Genomic DNA, 14,482 nt, shown 5'->3' with positions numbered 1-14,482 from the left:
TGGGTGTGTTCTTGGAAGGGAGTGAGAATTTGTGAGTTATCTCCAGAGGATGCTGTAAAATGCCAGCCTGTCCACCCCGCTTCCCATTACAGGCACTGTCTCTATCCTCTGTGCACACTCTCACCATGATGCTACCTACTGGGACAGAAGCTGGCAGTGTACTCTGGAAGTTCTGACACCTTATACTGGCCACACTGGGATCAGGAGACAGAGACTAGGAAGGAGCTCATGGATGGCACCCAGACAGAGCCTCTTTTACGCTGAGGTTAGTTTGCTGGAACTCTCTAGATGTTCTCCATCAGCTGTCCTGACTTTCTGGGTTGCATCATATGGCCACCTGCAGACCACTGATTTTAAATTAACCTGCTGGGCTGCAAAACCTAAGGGATATACCAGGAATGGCAAGGTCAAGGCGGTCAAACAGTCCCTATAGAGATTCCAAGATGAAAGCGTGTCATCCATGGACTGCTGTGTGCCTAGCAAGAAGCCAAGTCTGTAAATGATTCATTAGTAGCTCTGAGACCCATGAGATAACTGGGGAAGCCACTGAGTGTCTGGGTAGCTCCCAGCCTTACCCACAGGAACACGAAACCTAGAAAATGGAACCAGTGATGCCGACCCAGGAGCTGCTACCACCTGCAAGGTAAACCCCTCATGGGGCCCACCGGAGTCTCCCTAGTGTTGTAAGACAAGCCTCCCCTTCGGGATGGACTTCTCCCTATTATATATATGGCCACTTTTCAGTAGGACCTAACCCTCTTGGCTGGACACAATTTCTAGAAAGTCAGGTGGAAAACCAGAACTGAGATGTGATGTGATGTGATGTGATGTGATGTGATGTGATGTGATGTGATGTGATGTGTGTGTGTGTGTGTGTGTGTGTGTGTGTGTGTGTGTGTGTGTTTGTGTTTACCAGAGGCTTGGGCTTCAAAATGCAAACCCCAAATTGAGGCTCAGCCTTAAAGCACCCCAGCATATGACTACGAGGAGAGGAAGCTGCGTCTCTCGTTCTGCCAATACACTGAAGCACATGTAGAATGGTTTCCAACCTGCCAGTGTGGGGATACACACAACAGCAGCTGTGGTGGTAAGGGAGCAGCCAACAGCAGCCCGCTCCCTGCTGGGAAGCCCAGGAGAAACTCAGAGGCAGCCATTCAGATGGGACGTCTTTCTAAGAGTCACCACTTTACGTCACACCATCTGAAAGATCAGAAAACACCACTTTGATCAGAAACCTCAGCTTTTGAGCTCACAGGCCTTGCAGATTCAATGCCCCTCAGCACCAGGGTACACCACACCAGGGTCTGCTGAAATCTCCCTGCCAGGCACTGGTGACCTTGACCTACTCTTGTAATGCGGAAAGGAGCCTGAAGGTCATTTACCCACGACGTAAACAAGACGAGCCTGGAATGAAGCAGGGCCGTGTGGGGCCACCAACACAAGTGTAAGGCACCACCTAGCTGCACAGAGGGGCAGTGGCTTATTTAGAAGATCCCATAATCCTTCAAACCTGAGGGCTAAGCTGTGCCAGATTCTGAGAAGGGCGTACCATAAAATGCCTAGGATGAAGAAGAGCCACTGGCTGAAAGGTTACCATTATTTCTAGAATGATCTACTAGGGAGCAAAAACTAACAGACGCACCCCGGAAGGGCAAGGGCCCATGGTAGGGCCCATGAACAGGCAAAGATGGTTGAGAAAGGGCCGGCCCACTGTTACGGCCTATGCCTCGAGGAGCTAGCTTGTCACCAGGCCCTCTGGACTCAGGAGCTAGAGTGCTCTCTAGGTGAGACTCAGGGAGGGCCATGAGATGCTGAGCTAAGCAGGTTGGTTTGCTTAATACACCTTGTATTTTAGTGGGTTACAGCTCAAGTGAGAATCGTCTAGGCCCCCATGATCACCCACCAGGTGCGCACAGATTGCTGCTCCAAATGCCTGGGCCATGGCCATGGGGCCCTGCAGGCTTCCTGTGTGACTGCTGCTAACCCAGCGTTGTGTGTGCACCTGTATGTTTGGGTGTGGTGCCGTCCAGAGTGGAAGGAGAGAGCCCTACACTGTGTGGAAACATCATTGTTTCCAGTTCAGTAACAGGAAAGCAAACTTAGACTACCCTGCTACCCCAAAGAGACCAGCATCTGCCGTTACTTCGACTGGCTCCACCCAGAACCCGAGACAGACATCTCTGCAGCTTTTCCAGAGTGCTCAAACAAGGGAAGTGACAGAGAAAACTTTCCACGACAGCATGGCTTGTGTGATTTGGTTACTGGGCTTCTGTCACCTGCCAGTCTCCGGCAGCTCTTGGTGCTCCAAAATGAAATGTCTCCTAACCAATTCCTTGTCTCGAGAATCCAGCCAGTACAAAGCACATCTCTGCTGACCTCAGACTTGAAGTGGGTCCCTGAAGAACATTACCAGAAACTGACCAGGAAGGACGTGTCCTAATGCACAGCCAAGGGCACAGCCTCCGCTGCAGTTTTTGCTAAGATGGGTTGCGTGTCCTATTTAGCACCAAGGACAGAAGATAGGCTGGAAGGGTGAAGTCCCGGGCTTGTGGGTACAGTTATCTCTAAGTGTGAGGGTGTATTAGTTCCTCAAGTGAGGGACTTTTCTGCTTCCCAGCGTGGCACCCAGGTCCCTGGAGACCGCCTCATCTGTCTTCTGGAAGGAACATTTATCTATAAGACTACTTCAATCAGTTGGCTTCTCTGGGGGGGAGGAACACCAGTCTCTTCCTGCAACCTTGCTCTGAGAGCGCATCACCGTCCCTCACCCGTGCTGCCTCAGCCTCTTGCGCATGCGGCTGTGACACCCGAGCTCAGCTGCAGAGTAAAATCTCAGGACTTGGCCAGAGAAGAAACTTAAAATCTTAAACGGACAAACCTCAAGTTAGAAGGGGGTGCTCCCCGTTAACTAGCTACCAGAACTCGGTGAACTTCCTGTTCAAGGCTTAGGATTCCGCAGCCTCCCTGGGCACGAAGTCAACCCTGGTTCTGCTGACTGACTCACTTTGCCTTCTCGGCGGCTGTGACTCCTGTGAGGTCAAGCTATGGATATCCAGGCTGTATTTCTCAAGGGGTCGTGGCTATCCATAGCCTTTAAATCAAGGCCTGACTGTCAAGGTTATGGGTTGGGAGAGCGAAACATGCTGGAAAGACCATGGAGAGTGACTGCCTCCACTGTGCAGCCGTGGTGGAGAGGAAAAGGCAGCAGCTATATGTAGCTCTAGGGTCCCCAGGTTCGGTCTCTCTCCTGAGGCACAGCCCCTATTCCCATGTGAAGTACATTCAGTGCTGTACTGAATTAGGCTACTTACAGAGTATACTTTCCAGACCTGGGGACTGGCTTAAACGTAGAATAGTAAGCCCCGTCTCTAGCCACTTTCCCATAACTGGCTTCCAATATACATTAAAAACAACAACAACAACAAATCCCTTTTGATTTTTGAGACAGGGTCTCACTACGCAACCCAGGCTAGCCTGGCACTTGCTATGTAGCTCAAGTTGACCTCAAACTTGCTGTTCCAGAGTGCTATGATTACAGACACATGCATCCACCCCCAGTGCCTCAGAATTTTAGCCAAGTAATGAAATCACACATCCACAAGCCGGATGGAATACACATGAAACAGTGGTCCTGTACTGTCTACGTGGTCAAGGCAGCCTCACGAGTCCCCGGTGAGGCATATGCAGGTTACAGGAGCCGCCCGGCACCGCTCTTTCTTAAATCCTGCGTCACTGGTGCCTAAAGCAGGTTCTGATTTTCCAACACAAAAAGTGAAGCCAAGGGGTATGCTGATTCTCAAGGTCACGGAGAAGGGCCTGACTCAGTTCTACCTGACGACTCTAGAGCTTGAAGGAGAAGCTGGGGCTCCCAGAGGTGTAAAGGGTGTAAAGGGTGGCCCACAGCCACCATGCATAGGCACTCTAACAGCGACCTAAACACCAGGCCAGGCCAGGGATACAGCCAAGAAAACACATCAAGCCTTCTAGAAAGAATGCCCAAAGCACCTCCTCCATTGCTACCTTAGTGGGAAGGTTGGTCTTCAGATTCCGCCGCCCTCACTGAACAGACCCACCCATCAACCAAAGACATGATTTGCAGACACCTCCGTCAAGAACTGCACAGGGCCAAGGATCTCACCAGGCAGGGTTGGTTCCTCTCTCCAGCGGGGTCTTAGGCTTTGAGGCCTAAGAAAAAAACTACCGTGATAGTAACTGTCACCCAATGTAGCACCAAGGAAGAGAAAAACTCCAAATTCCCTTTGATTTTTACAAGGCCTCTGAGACCCACGCCTGAGGTTTGGTGGCCGGTCACCAGAGACCTCAGAACCATAGTCTGGGAATAGATACCAGATCACTCTTCACAGTGGCCTGCGACTCAACATGTACTGCTGGACATGCCAGGTAAGACATCCCCTGGCTCGGATGTAAAAACAGAATCCCACAAATCTGTGTGTGACTTTCTCCGCAGGAGCAGCCTTGAGGTGACCTGCGGCTGGTGTCTCAGATGCCCTGAGCTTTGCATGCACTACTAGCCCACGGGCCAGACAAGGTGTGATGAAACCCCGAGATAGCAAGGGCTTCTGCCAGGGCTCTGACTCAGAAGGAACATCCTCCCACAAAGCCTCAGGCAGAAAGAGAACTCAGGGGCCACACTTCAGGCCTAATGAGCAAGGTCAGGAGGGCCCACTCTGGGGCGCCCACAGCCACTCTCCAGCAGCCTAGGTAGGGTGCCCTTCCAGCCAGTAACCGGACGACAAAGAAGGGTTCCAGAGGACAGAATCCAAAGTGAGTACCTGTCCATCAAAGCTCCCTGGGTATTTCTGCTGTTAATTCCCCATGGCACGTGAGGTGTTTACTGCACATCTCTTTCCTCTGCTTTCAATCAGGCCAGGGAAGAAAGATCTTTTCCACCTGCCTCTGACACACTAGCTGAGTTTTCCAGAGAAACAGCAGCCTGGAACATGTCTCCCAAGACACCTCTCTCTCCTTTCCCGTCACGAGACTCATTTAGCAGATTTTGATGAATGCGGACTGTGCACAGGCCAGCAAAGTAGGAAACCACTCTTGCAAGCTAGCGACCCACTGATGGAGAGAACCACGCACCTCTGCAGAGGCCAGGGCAGAGCAACACGGGAGAACCAACGGCATCGCTGAGAACTGCAGGCAGGAACCACAGATACCTTCCCCTGAGTATGGCCCAGGTCCTGTGTGGCCCCAGGGCGAAGCCTGGCTGCTGGTTCAGAGGCACATCCTTCCTGGCCTTAAAAGAACGGTAAGGACACAAAATTCCAACCTCCCACGTCGCCCATGCTAGAACCTGGTGGCTTTGCTCTGGTCTCCAGCTATTGCCTTGCGGAACTGGATGCTTATAAGGTGGTGCATCCTGACAGGGTGTGAGTAGTTCTTAAATGCTAACTAAAACTGTGCCCATGGCAACAGAGAATGCCAGAGATTAGACACAATGGAAGACTAGAACAGGAAAGAAACCTGCCTGAGGAACGTGGAAGTGGACAGGAGCTGCCCAGGAACCTGCAAAGCCCACGCGTGGTCCCTGGACATCAGAGGCCCAGCTCACCCTGATGTCAAGGTCATTTGAGACAGCTTTCACCATGCGGTCCTAATTGGTCTGGAACTATGTAGCCCATGCTAGACCAGAACTTGTGGTGATACTTCTGCCTCCCAAGTGAAGGGCTGCAGGGGCCTGAGCCTTCATCATGCTCTGACTCTCTTTCTGAAGGCTGAGAGCACCTACTGTGTTCAAGTACCCGGGGTCCCCCTGCCCTCTGCACAGGGGCTTCAACACGAGCTAGGGGACAGAGGAGGGAGGATGTGCCAGTTTCTTTTGGCTCTTGCAGCGCCTTTTGTGCAGAAACCAGGAGGCAGCAGCAATTGGGATGGCATAGGCCTGGGTGCCCCAGGCACTCACCTCACAAAGGCACAGTGAGAGGAGGCTCGGCCGACTCTTGCCCGAGGACTAGGGTTGTCTGTGGGCACTCTGTGTCCATTGCAATCAAGCAGCTCATCCCTGGGAGTGGAACACATGCTACGACCCTGTCCCTCCAAAGTGGGCTGGGGCCTGGCAGACCCGACTCGGTACTCTCTCCACACCACCAGGGTCAAATGCCCAGAAGCACAGACGTTACTGTCATGTTGAAGCTAAGGCAGCCCCTGGGGTCAGCAGGAGAGGGAAGAGGCCCCCCGTCTGCTCCACTTTCTTCGTTCTGTGTGGGTTTTTCAGGCTCACAAAGAGGGGGACTCTTGAGGACCCTCCTGCAGGCTCTCCATCTGTGAGGCCAGCAGGCTGACTCTCCTAAGTGTGGCAGCTGGTCAGGGTCCCCACCCCCTCCTCTCCAAAGTCACTTTTTCTATGTATTCTAGGTTCAAATCCCCACACAGAGGGAAACACCAGAACGCACCAAGTAACATTTATCTCTCTATATATTAAAGGTTTCTGACAGGATAGTCCCCAAGCAGGGAGGCCAGCTTTGAATGGGATAGATATAGGAAAATGGACCGCAGAACTCGGTACTCCATTCTCCAGACAAGAGTTCCTACTGTCCATTCCGGCGTGGACGTGGGGAACTAAAGAGGGAGCAGCCACTCCCCAGGGCCCAAAACTACATGGAAGAGCCGAGCAACTTCATTTGGAATGAAGCTTGGATGAGCCTGAATGAAAACGATAAAGATAATAAAAATATGGGCAGCTGCTGGAACACAAGGAAGGCCAAGGACGCAACAGGACCCGAGAGGTGACAAGAAAGTAAACTCAACCCTGGAGACAGCAATTCGTTAGCGAGGCGGTCAAGAGGACACAACAGGGTCATTCAGAAAAGGCTCCCTAGCTCTAAAAGCTCTCGGGTCCAGTCCTCAATGAGTCTTTTAAGTGTTCCCTCATTAAATGCTACGAAGCTCCCAGAAGAACCTTCTACTTCTCCTTGTGTTCAAGCTCACCAGGCAGGAGTGGTCTCGTGTTCTAGCCTGGTTCCCCAGCTTCCCATTTTCCCCCCCTTTGTCCACTTAATCTTATCCTGTTATAGTTGCTGACAGTTTGGCCCTGGTCCTCTAGGGACCAAAGAACAGCTTGCATGCCGTTTAATCAAAGGAGAATGCTCTTCACTGTGAGGATGAAATTCCCCAACTCAGACAGAGGAAAGAGTTTGGTCACGTGGTCAGAGCAGCTCAGGGTCACGTGTAGCCCTAACTCAGACAGGAACAGGCCAAGCACTCAGCAGAGGTCTACAGAGTCACACACAGAGGTCCTCCATGGGCTTGTTCGATCTAGAGTAGTGAGTGGGTACAAGCCAGAACTTTGGAACTTCCAGGAGGTCATCTCCAGCATCCTTACAAACCAAAGAGGCCATCCTCAGAGCATGCAGAAAGCACTTCAAAGAGAGACATCTGAGGGAATCACGGGGGCCCTGTGGGAGCAATCCCCATCCTGATTTCTAATCACATCATGTGTTCACATGGCATTAGAATCAACGCAATGGCATACCACACCACTGGATAAATAGCCATAGATTTTTTTTCCAACTGACCTTAAGAGTCCTTAGTAACAGCCTTGGCAACAAGATAACTAGAACGGAGCCTTCAGGTGCTTCGTCAGTGCACCTGAAGAAGAATAGCTGGGAATATGGGAGGTGGGTGTGGGTGTGGGAGACTGTTTCTCACACAGCAAAGAAACTGAACCCTGCGCCTAGCCCGTGGCTGAGCATTGGCAAGCCGTGCTTTGCTGGTTTGGGGGGGGGGGGGGCAGACAGGATGGAAAATGGTCGCCACCATACTGGCGTTTGCTTGAAGCTCCTTGGCATCTGGTACAGAGTGGCTCAGACTCTTGGCCACAGATGACATCACGTGACAGCAGCCACCGTGTCAGCCGCCACATCAGTGTGGGATGGAGAGCCGACCCACCAGGTGCCATCACTCACGAAGCGCTGCCCAGAAATCCATTAATCCTGTGCCTCTGCCTGCCTTGCCCTGCTGTTCTGAACTGCCTGGCTGATGGGCTGGGACAGGCCTGGCAAATAGAAGCCTATTGTTACTGTCCACATACACCAAAAAAAAAAAAAAAAAAAAAAAGCAAACATTAGTATCCACACCGTGTCTGAAGAGCCAAACGAGACTCTTAAAAATTCCTCAAACAATTCTGCAGCTAACATTTGACATCAGCTCACCATAAGGGCATGGGGGCGTTGGGTGGGGGGGGGGGGGGAATCAACGTCCCAGGCGATCCAGGACCCTCCACACTGGGTGGAAACCAATAGAGTGCGGTGAAATCAAAATGAAGAATCAGTCAGGCTGACCCTGCCACTAATGAGTAACATAATACGACTCCATTTCAAGACCGGAGGTTGCCATCTCTGGGCCCAGAGGCAAGGCAGGCAGCCCAGCAACGTGCCTCGGGTCTCCGGTGCCTTTCGCTTGGTCTGATTCCGTTCTCCCTGGGACTCAGCACCTCTCTGCCTGAAGCTGTGCCTACAGACACTCCATGAAGTCCCCGGCTGCCTTCGGCATACCCCGATCTGGCTGTACACTCCAGGAAACAAACCTGTCACCCAAATGCCATTCACACAGCGGAGAAGCAGCCAGGAAGCCGAGGCCCTGCCCCCCAGCCCCGACAGGGTAGAGTCATAATGTCACACGGAATGTACGATAAGAAGCGAGGATGGCAACTGGCGCTCTGGGATAGATCATTTGACAGAGAAATTTATTTGCTGGCAGACTCCCGACTGCAGGCTTGCTCGGCGATGGCTCGCTGCCATGCAAATGAAATAAAAATCAATATCCTTGGGTCTGTAAAACAGTGTGTCAACAATCACACTCCAAACAACTTATATAACATACCTCACCCCGTACCCAAATAGCACTGAGTGTTTTTGTTCAAATGCAGCACACAGTAAACAGAAAGGGGGGGAGGGAGCCACGGGTCGGGGGAGACGGCAATTTTGCAGGACCTCCTCCTTCAGCAAAACCTTTCCAGGACTTCAGTGAGGAGATAATCTTTCTGTGATTATGACCAAACCCTTCCGTTGCTTAGCAACACATAATTAAGGAATATGTTTTCAGATCCGCTTTGCAAGCCCAGCCATTATCAGATGAAATTACTGGAGCAACAAATGTCATCGCCATGCAAATGAGTTGGTTGTAAAGAAAGAATGTTGGACTGAGAGAGAAAGAAGGCACACAGGCCCTCAAAACTTACTGACTCTCCTCCTGGCACACATGGATTTCAAAGTCAAAGTATATAATCAGACTTTAAAAGATAAATAAATAAAAAAAGTGGGGGTGGGGAGCATAACACCAGACTCACTGGCAAGAGAAAAACAAGAAAAAAAACAACAAATTGGAGGGGTGGGAGGGGAGACGACCCACCCCCAAGCAGTTAGCCAGTCTCTTTAGAAAGACAGAAGGCCCGGAGGGCTGGCTCTGTAGTCATGAGTCACTCTATGCCATCCTCATAGAAAAACCTATCTCAAGGCTCCGAAGACCAGACTTATCCAAAGCAGTTTTAGAGGACACTGTAGAAAATGTACATTTCCCACTCCACTACCCCTGTCCGATACGCTAGATATTTTTTAAATGTATTTTAAAACCTTTTGAGGGCTCAGCAGTTAAGGGCACCTGCTATTCTTGCAGAGGATCTGGGTTCAACTCCTGGCACCTGTGTTGGGCAGCTAACATCCACCTGTAACTCTAATCCCAGGGCATGCGATGCCCTCTTCTGGCTTCTTGGAACCCTGGCACACACATACAACAAAACAAAAATTAGTGTAAAAATGATGCCATTTTCTAAATTATGTACGTTGGAAGGCAAAGGCAAGGAGAAACTGACTGACCTTTTCAGTCCGGATTCTAGTGTTAAACACTGTTTACCACAGTGTCCAATGAAAAGCACACCATGAATCAATCACTCTGGGCTTCTGCTTTGAAGAAAACCACCTAGCACCCCCCCCCACACACACACACACACATTTCAACGGGGAAATAGTATCTTCCCCCACGAACAAGCAGAATTTCCAACCATGTTTTCTAAAATGAGAGGCTTAATCTTTTTTTTTTTTTTTCCTTTCAAACAGTTCTAAGAGATTTCAACATGTTGCTTTGTTTAGCCCACAACTATGGAGACAGACGTGTTCTTGTCGGCAGAGGAGAATCTCTGCCTTTGATACTATGTGCTGCTTTTGCAGTGGGGGGTGCTGCCCACACTGCCAGGCACTTTTACCAGCAAATTATCCATGCACAAATTATAGGAGGCATTCCATCAGAGATACTCTTGGCTTTTCCAAAGCTATCCAATGGAATTAGAGAACCACCCTTCTCATGCATAAAAACGGGACAGTCTCTCAGAACGGCTTCTGATCCTCTCCGGAAAGCAGCTATGTTTCAAAACCAGAAGAGGAAGCAGGCAAACTGGGGTATTAACCTGCTACATAAATCTGCAGAACTCAAGAGGAATGGGAGGAGGGAACTGACCCCAGCGTTCGCCCTAGTACTCTGGAAGGGTTAAGGGGCCGGGCACAGACAAAGACACATAGGACCAGTAGGAACACATTATTTTCTTCTCAAATCTCTGTACTTCTCTCCCCCGACCCCTTGAACTCCCAGCCAGGAAGGGTAAGTTACTTGGTTCTGGAGTGAGCATGGTTGACACGATGATGGGAGCCCCCGTCCGCCGGGCCACCTTCTGGTACGGAGAGTGAGGTGTGTGGAGGCTTTGGCTGGCTGGTGGCAGGGCAGGCGGCTCCACGGGGGCCGCTCCAGGTTTCCGCAGGAGCTGGGGGCTGCCATGGGGGCTGGGCAGCGGAGAGGTGGTCATGCTGCGCTCCCTCTTCAGCAGCTCCATGGGCACTGTGTACGAGGTGGAGTAAGCTGTTCTGGGACTTGAGTGGAGGGAGACAGAAGGACCTGGGTTAGTCAAGGCTACCCCAGCGGCTTGGGAAGGATACGAGGGGGCCAGCCGTGCTGTTAGGGCACAAGGGGTAGGAGAGCTGTACCCGGAGTTGGAGGGCAAGTGGGGGGGCTGGGCCCCCACCACTGGGGCAGAGTAAGTAGCCGCTGTCTCCAGGAGGTGCTGGGAAGGTGCGCTGGAGGGGCGGCGAGCTGCGTCTCCAGCCCGGGGAGACGGTGTCGGCAAAGGCCCAGCAGGGTGGAACTGCAAGGCCAAGTCACTGGGCAGTTCACTCCGGTGGCTGAAGCTACTGGACCGAGCGCGGGGTGGAGGGCCTGTCCGGTCCTGTCTCCGAAACTGCATCTCTGTCCTGCAGCTGCTGGCGAGGCGGCTCAGGACACGGGCCTGGCCCAGGTTGGGTGCGACGGACTTGATGTCGGCGTCCTCCAGGGTGGCCAGGACGGCGGGGGAGTCAAAGCCTTGCTGTAAGAGGGCTGCCAGGGTGGCCTCTGCCACACCTTCTGCCCGCAGCAGGGCCAGAAACTCGGGGTACACGGTCCTCTTGCCCCCGGGCCCCTGGAACGTAGACAAGTCAGCTTCGTAATTCTCATACGTCAGCTTCGAGTGGATGTTTTCCCGGATAGGCCCATAGCCTCTGTTCAGGGGACCCGGGGCCACTCCTGTGCTGTTCTCAGTAGGAGCAGCTGAGCTGGGGTCCACAACCAGGCACGTTGGGGCCACCTGTCTGGCAGGGGCAGACTCAACAGGTCTTTCACAGATATCACTGTAGACTTGACTGGGGGTGGGGGAGTAGGTGGGTACGTCTATCCCTAACCTTGTATCAGGCTGTTCCCTTCCATACCTCCCAGGAGATGGAGTCCTGCCATGTGTCCTCTGCCCATGTGGGAGGGTTTTAGCCCCAGATTCCCGGTACAGGTGGCCAGTATCCTGCAGAGCAGGTAACTGGCCTTGTACCTGCTCCCACGGCACTCTGCTGCCAAGCACTCCGTAGCTGGGCACCGGCCGGCTGGCTCCTGGGTCCCGATAGAAGGGAGGCTCCTTGGGTACCCTGGTGGCCCTGGATGGGTCACCATAGTAGTCTTGTGGCAGCATGGAGCCACGGCCAGACATCACTGCCTGTCTGCTGTCGTAGAAGGCGAAGTCAGGCACCGACCCCTTTCTTGATGGCAGCGAGTTGTAAAAAGCTTCCCGGGGTAGGTAAGGCTCAGTGTCCTGGGCGCAGTGGTTTAGCAGCTCACACCAGGTCCCTTCTCCGGGGCCATACGTCAGAGAACTTCTCCTCCCGGGAGGCCCAGCATTCTCCCAAGGGACCTCATACCAGCCAGCGGCATCCCAGCTCTGAGAACGGCCAATATTGATGTGCCTGCTGGGAACCGGCATTGGCAGAGCAAATGACTCCAGCAGAGGCAGGGAGGAAGCCTTTCTTTATAAATCTTCAATTACATACATCAAAACCAGACCTGGCCGCACGCGAGCCCTTCCGAGACGGCAGGAACAACCAACCAGGGGTTTCTGTTTCAAGGCACGACCTAAATTATTAATCCTCTGAAACCTTAGTAGGCAAAAAGCAGACTCACGGTAACTTTGCCTCATTCCCCAACGGTAGCCCACAAGGTCTGTCCAGTGTGACTGTAGCCCAGACAGGAGGCTGTACTCCAGCCTGCTGGGCCCCCTTTCCGGTGGCTGTGCTCACATGGCCCTAGGCTTTTGCAGCGTGAGGATTAGGCGCTAAATAAAACCCCTAAAGCTTTTGTTCCATGTGACATCTCAGGCAGATGAAGCCGGCTGCCTGCCTTATAGCCAAGCCTAGCACGGCTCCCCCCGCCCCCAATCTGATCCCTTCCCATCCCTTGCCCGGTCATTCTGCCCCTCTTTGGAGAGCCCCTGACCAGCCAGCCCCTCTCCACTGATGGCAAGAGAAACAAACTAGGACTGCTTAGCTGTCCGTCCAGTCCTAATCCCACTGCACAGGACACTAATCTGCAGCACACAGCTACAACAGACCAAATGGAGGCGTACAGGAGAGCCTTGCAGCCGATTCCAGGAGAGGTGTTGTGAGAAGCAAGCCTGTAGTCCCTAGCAGGTCACACTGCGCAAATCCAAATAGACTCCTCGCCCTAAGATCGAAAGGTTTTTTTTCATACCACCAGGGAAAAAGACAAAGTGTGGGTTAAGACCCGGAATTAATCAGTGCAAGATAACAAGCACCAGGCTGAGCCGAGGGTCGGCCACCAAGGAAGAAAGACCAGGGACTCCTGTGCTTCCCATCTCACCCTGTGGGCCATGTGCAGAACCCCAATCCTCCTTGCTCCTGCCCGTGCCACCCACACACACACACACACACACACACACACACACACACACACACGCCGCCAAACCTCGATGTCAGATTTCATAAAATAAACCAAGGTGGTGATCAAGAAGTATATTTAAATGAGATAATATAACTATATGCAGGCATGAGACCAAAGAAATTATATGCCTTCACCCACTTCTCTCTTAATCTAAGATTTAACTAGAACCTTCAACTAGAGAGATACCAGCCATTGAAATGAAAAAATCCAAATGTGAGAAGCATGGAAAACTTACTGTGGTGTGTGAATTTGGATAATGTACCTTTTCTATGAAGCAGGTTTATGGCGGTACCATGCTTTCACCCTACCCAAGCCCAGTCAATTCATGTCAAATTCTGGGACAAGAGCTGTGGAAACCACTGATACCCCTTAAGGAGTTCTTATCCCTCCAAACCTGCCTAGTCCAGCTGTGACCAAGGCTGGACCGTGGTGCAATTAACCCAAGCACATGCTCCCAAAGACTATAGACCATCAGGCTAACACCACTGTCGCCGTTCCTGACCCAAACGTCATACTCGGTGACAAAGAGACCCAAATCCTGTTTCGACTCCCCATTTCCTAGGATTCAAGAAGAGGGTGAAGAGCTGGGAAAGGCAAAAGACTGCACCGCATCAGATTCCTGCCACTGTCTGGAACGGATCCACAGCACACTGCGGATGACAGGCAGAGGACCAGGTCAGGAAGGCCAAGGGGACAGGTCAGGACACACCCAGGAGAGGATTTACAACTCTCTACCTCTAAGCAGGTTCATTGAGAATATATATTGAGAATATGGCGCACGTGTGCTCACACACACACACAGACACACACACACACAAGCCCCAGAGCAAATGGTGCAAAGCCAGGAACACCTCGCACACCAGCTCACTGCACTAAATAGTACTTAGTAGCCTGTTGGGTCCAGGAAAGATAAGCTGGGAAGGCTTGTGCGCGCATTCACGTATACACACAGGGTCTGTAGCCTTCAAAGGGTGGCCATTGCTCAGTGCTTTGGTGTAAGTGCTGTCGTGACATGATATAGCATTAACTCCAGGAGGCTCCACTTGCATTGTGGACAGGGTCCTCCAGACATAACTAGAACAATCTGGTAGCTGTCTGAGAACCGGCCCCCGCCCCGGGGAGCTCTAGGTGTCTTACCAGTTTACTGCCAGGAGTTTTGTAATGGCCAAGTCCACAAATCTGCAAGAAACCAGCAATGACTCTCAGGCAGGCAGCCCCT

At 52.1% G+C, this 14,482-nt stretch overlaps 1 protein-coding gene across 4 annotated transcripts in view; it reads right to left on the bottom strand.

Annotated features, from left to right (window-relative positions):
* The window catches only part of Ctbp2 (C-terminal binding protein 2), a 140,293-nt gene that overhangs the window by 21,347 nt on the left and 104,464 nt on the right, over positions 1–14,482 (bottom strand). The window contains exon 1 of one of the 4 annotated variants that reach the window (XM_052713739.1): positions 10,624–12,396. The exons of the other annotated variants lie outside the window; for them this stretch is intronic. Within the exon in view, the coding sequence (XP_052569699.1) occupies positions 10,624–12,289 (1,666 nt within the window). The 5' untranslated portion in view covers positions 12,290–12,396. Of the gene's footprint in view, positions 1–10,623; positions 12,397–14,482 lie in introns of those variants that run through there. 4 annotated transcript variants of the gene reach the window in all.

Source organism: Peromyscus californicus, unplaced genomic scaffold, assembly GCF_007827085.1.
Source record: "Peromyscus californicus insignis strain IS unplaced genomic scaffold, ASM782708v3 Scaffold_4__1_contigs__length_199733344, whole genome shotgun sequence".
NCBI lineage: Eukaryota > Metazoa > Chordata > Mammalia > Rodentia > Cricetidae > Peromyscus > Peromyscus californicus.
The sequence above is the reverse complement of the archived record's forward strand: the minus strand, read 5'-3'. Positions and strand labels throughout refer to the sequence as shown.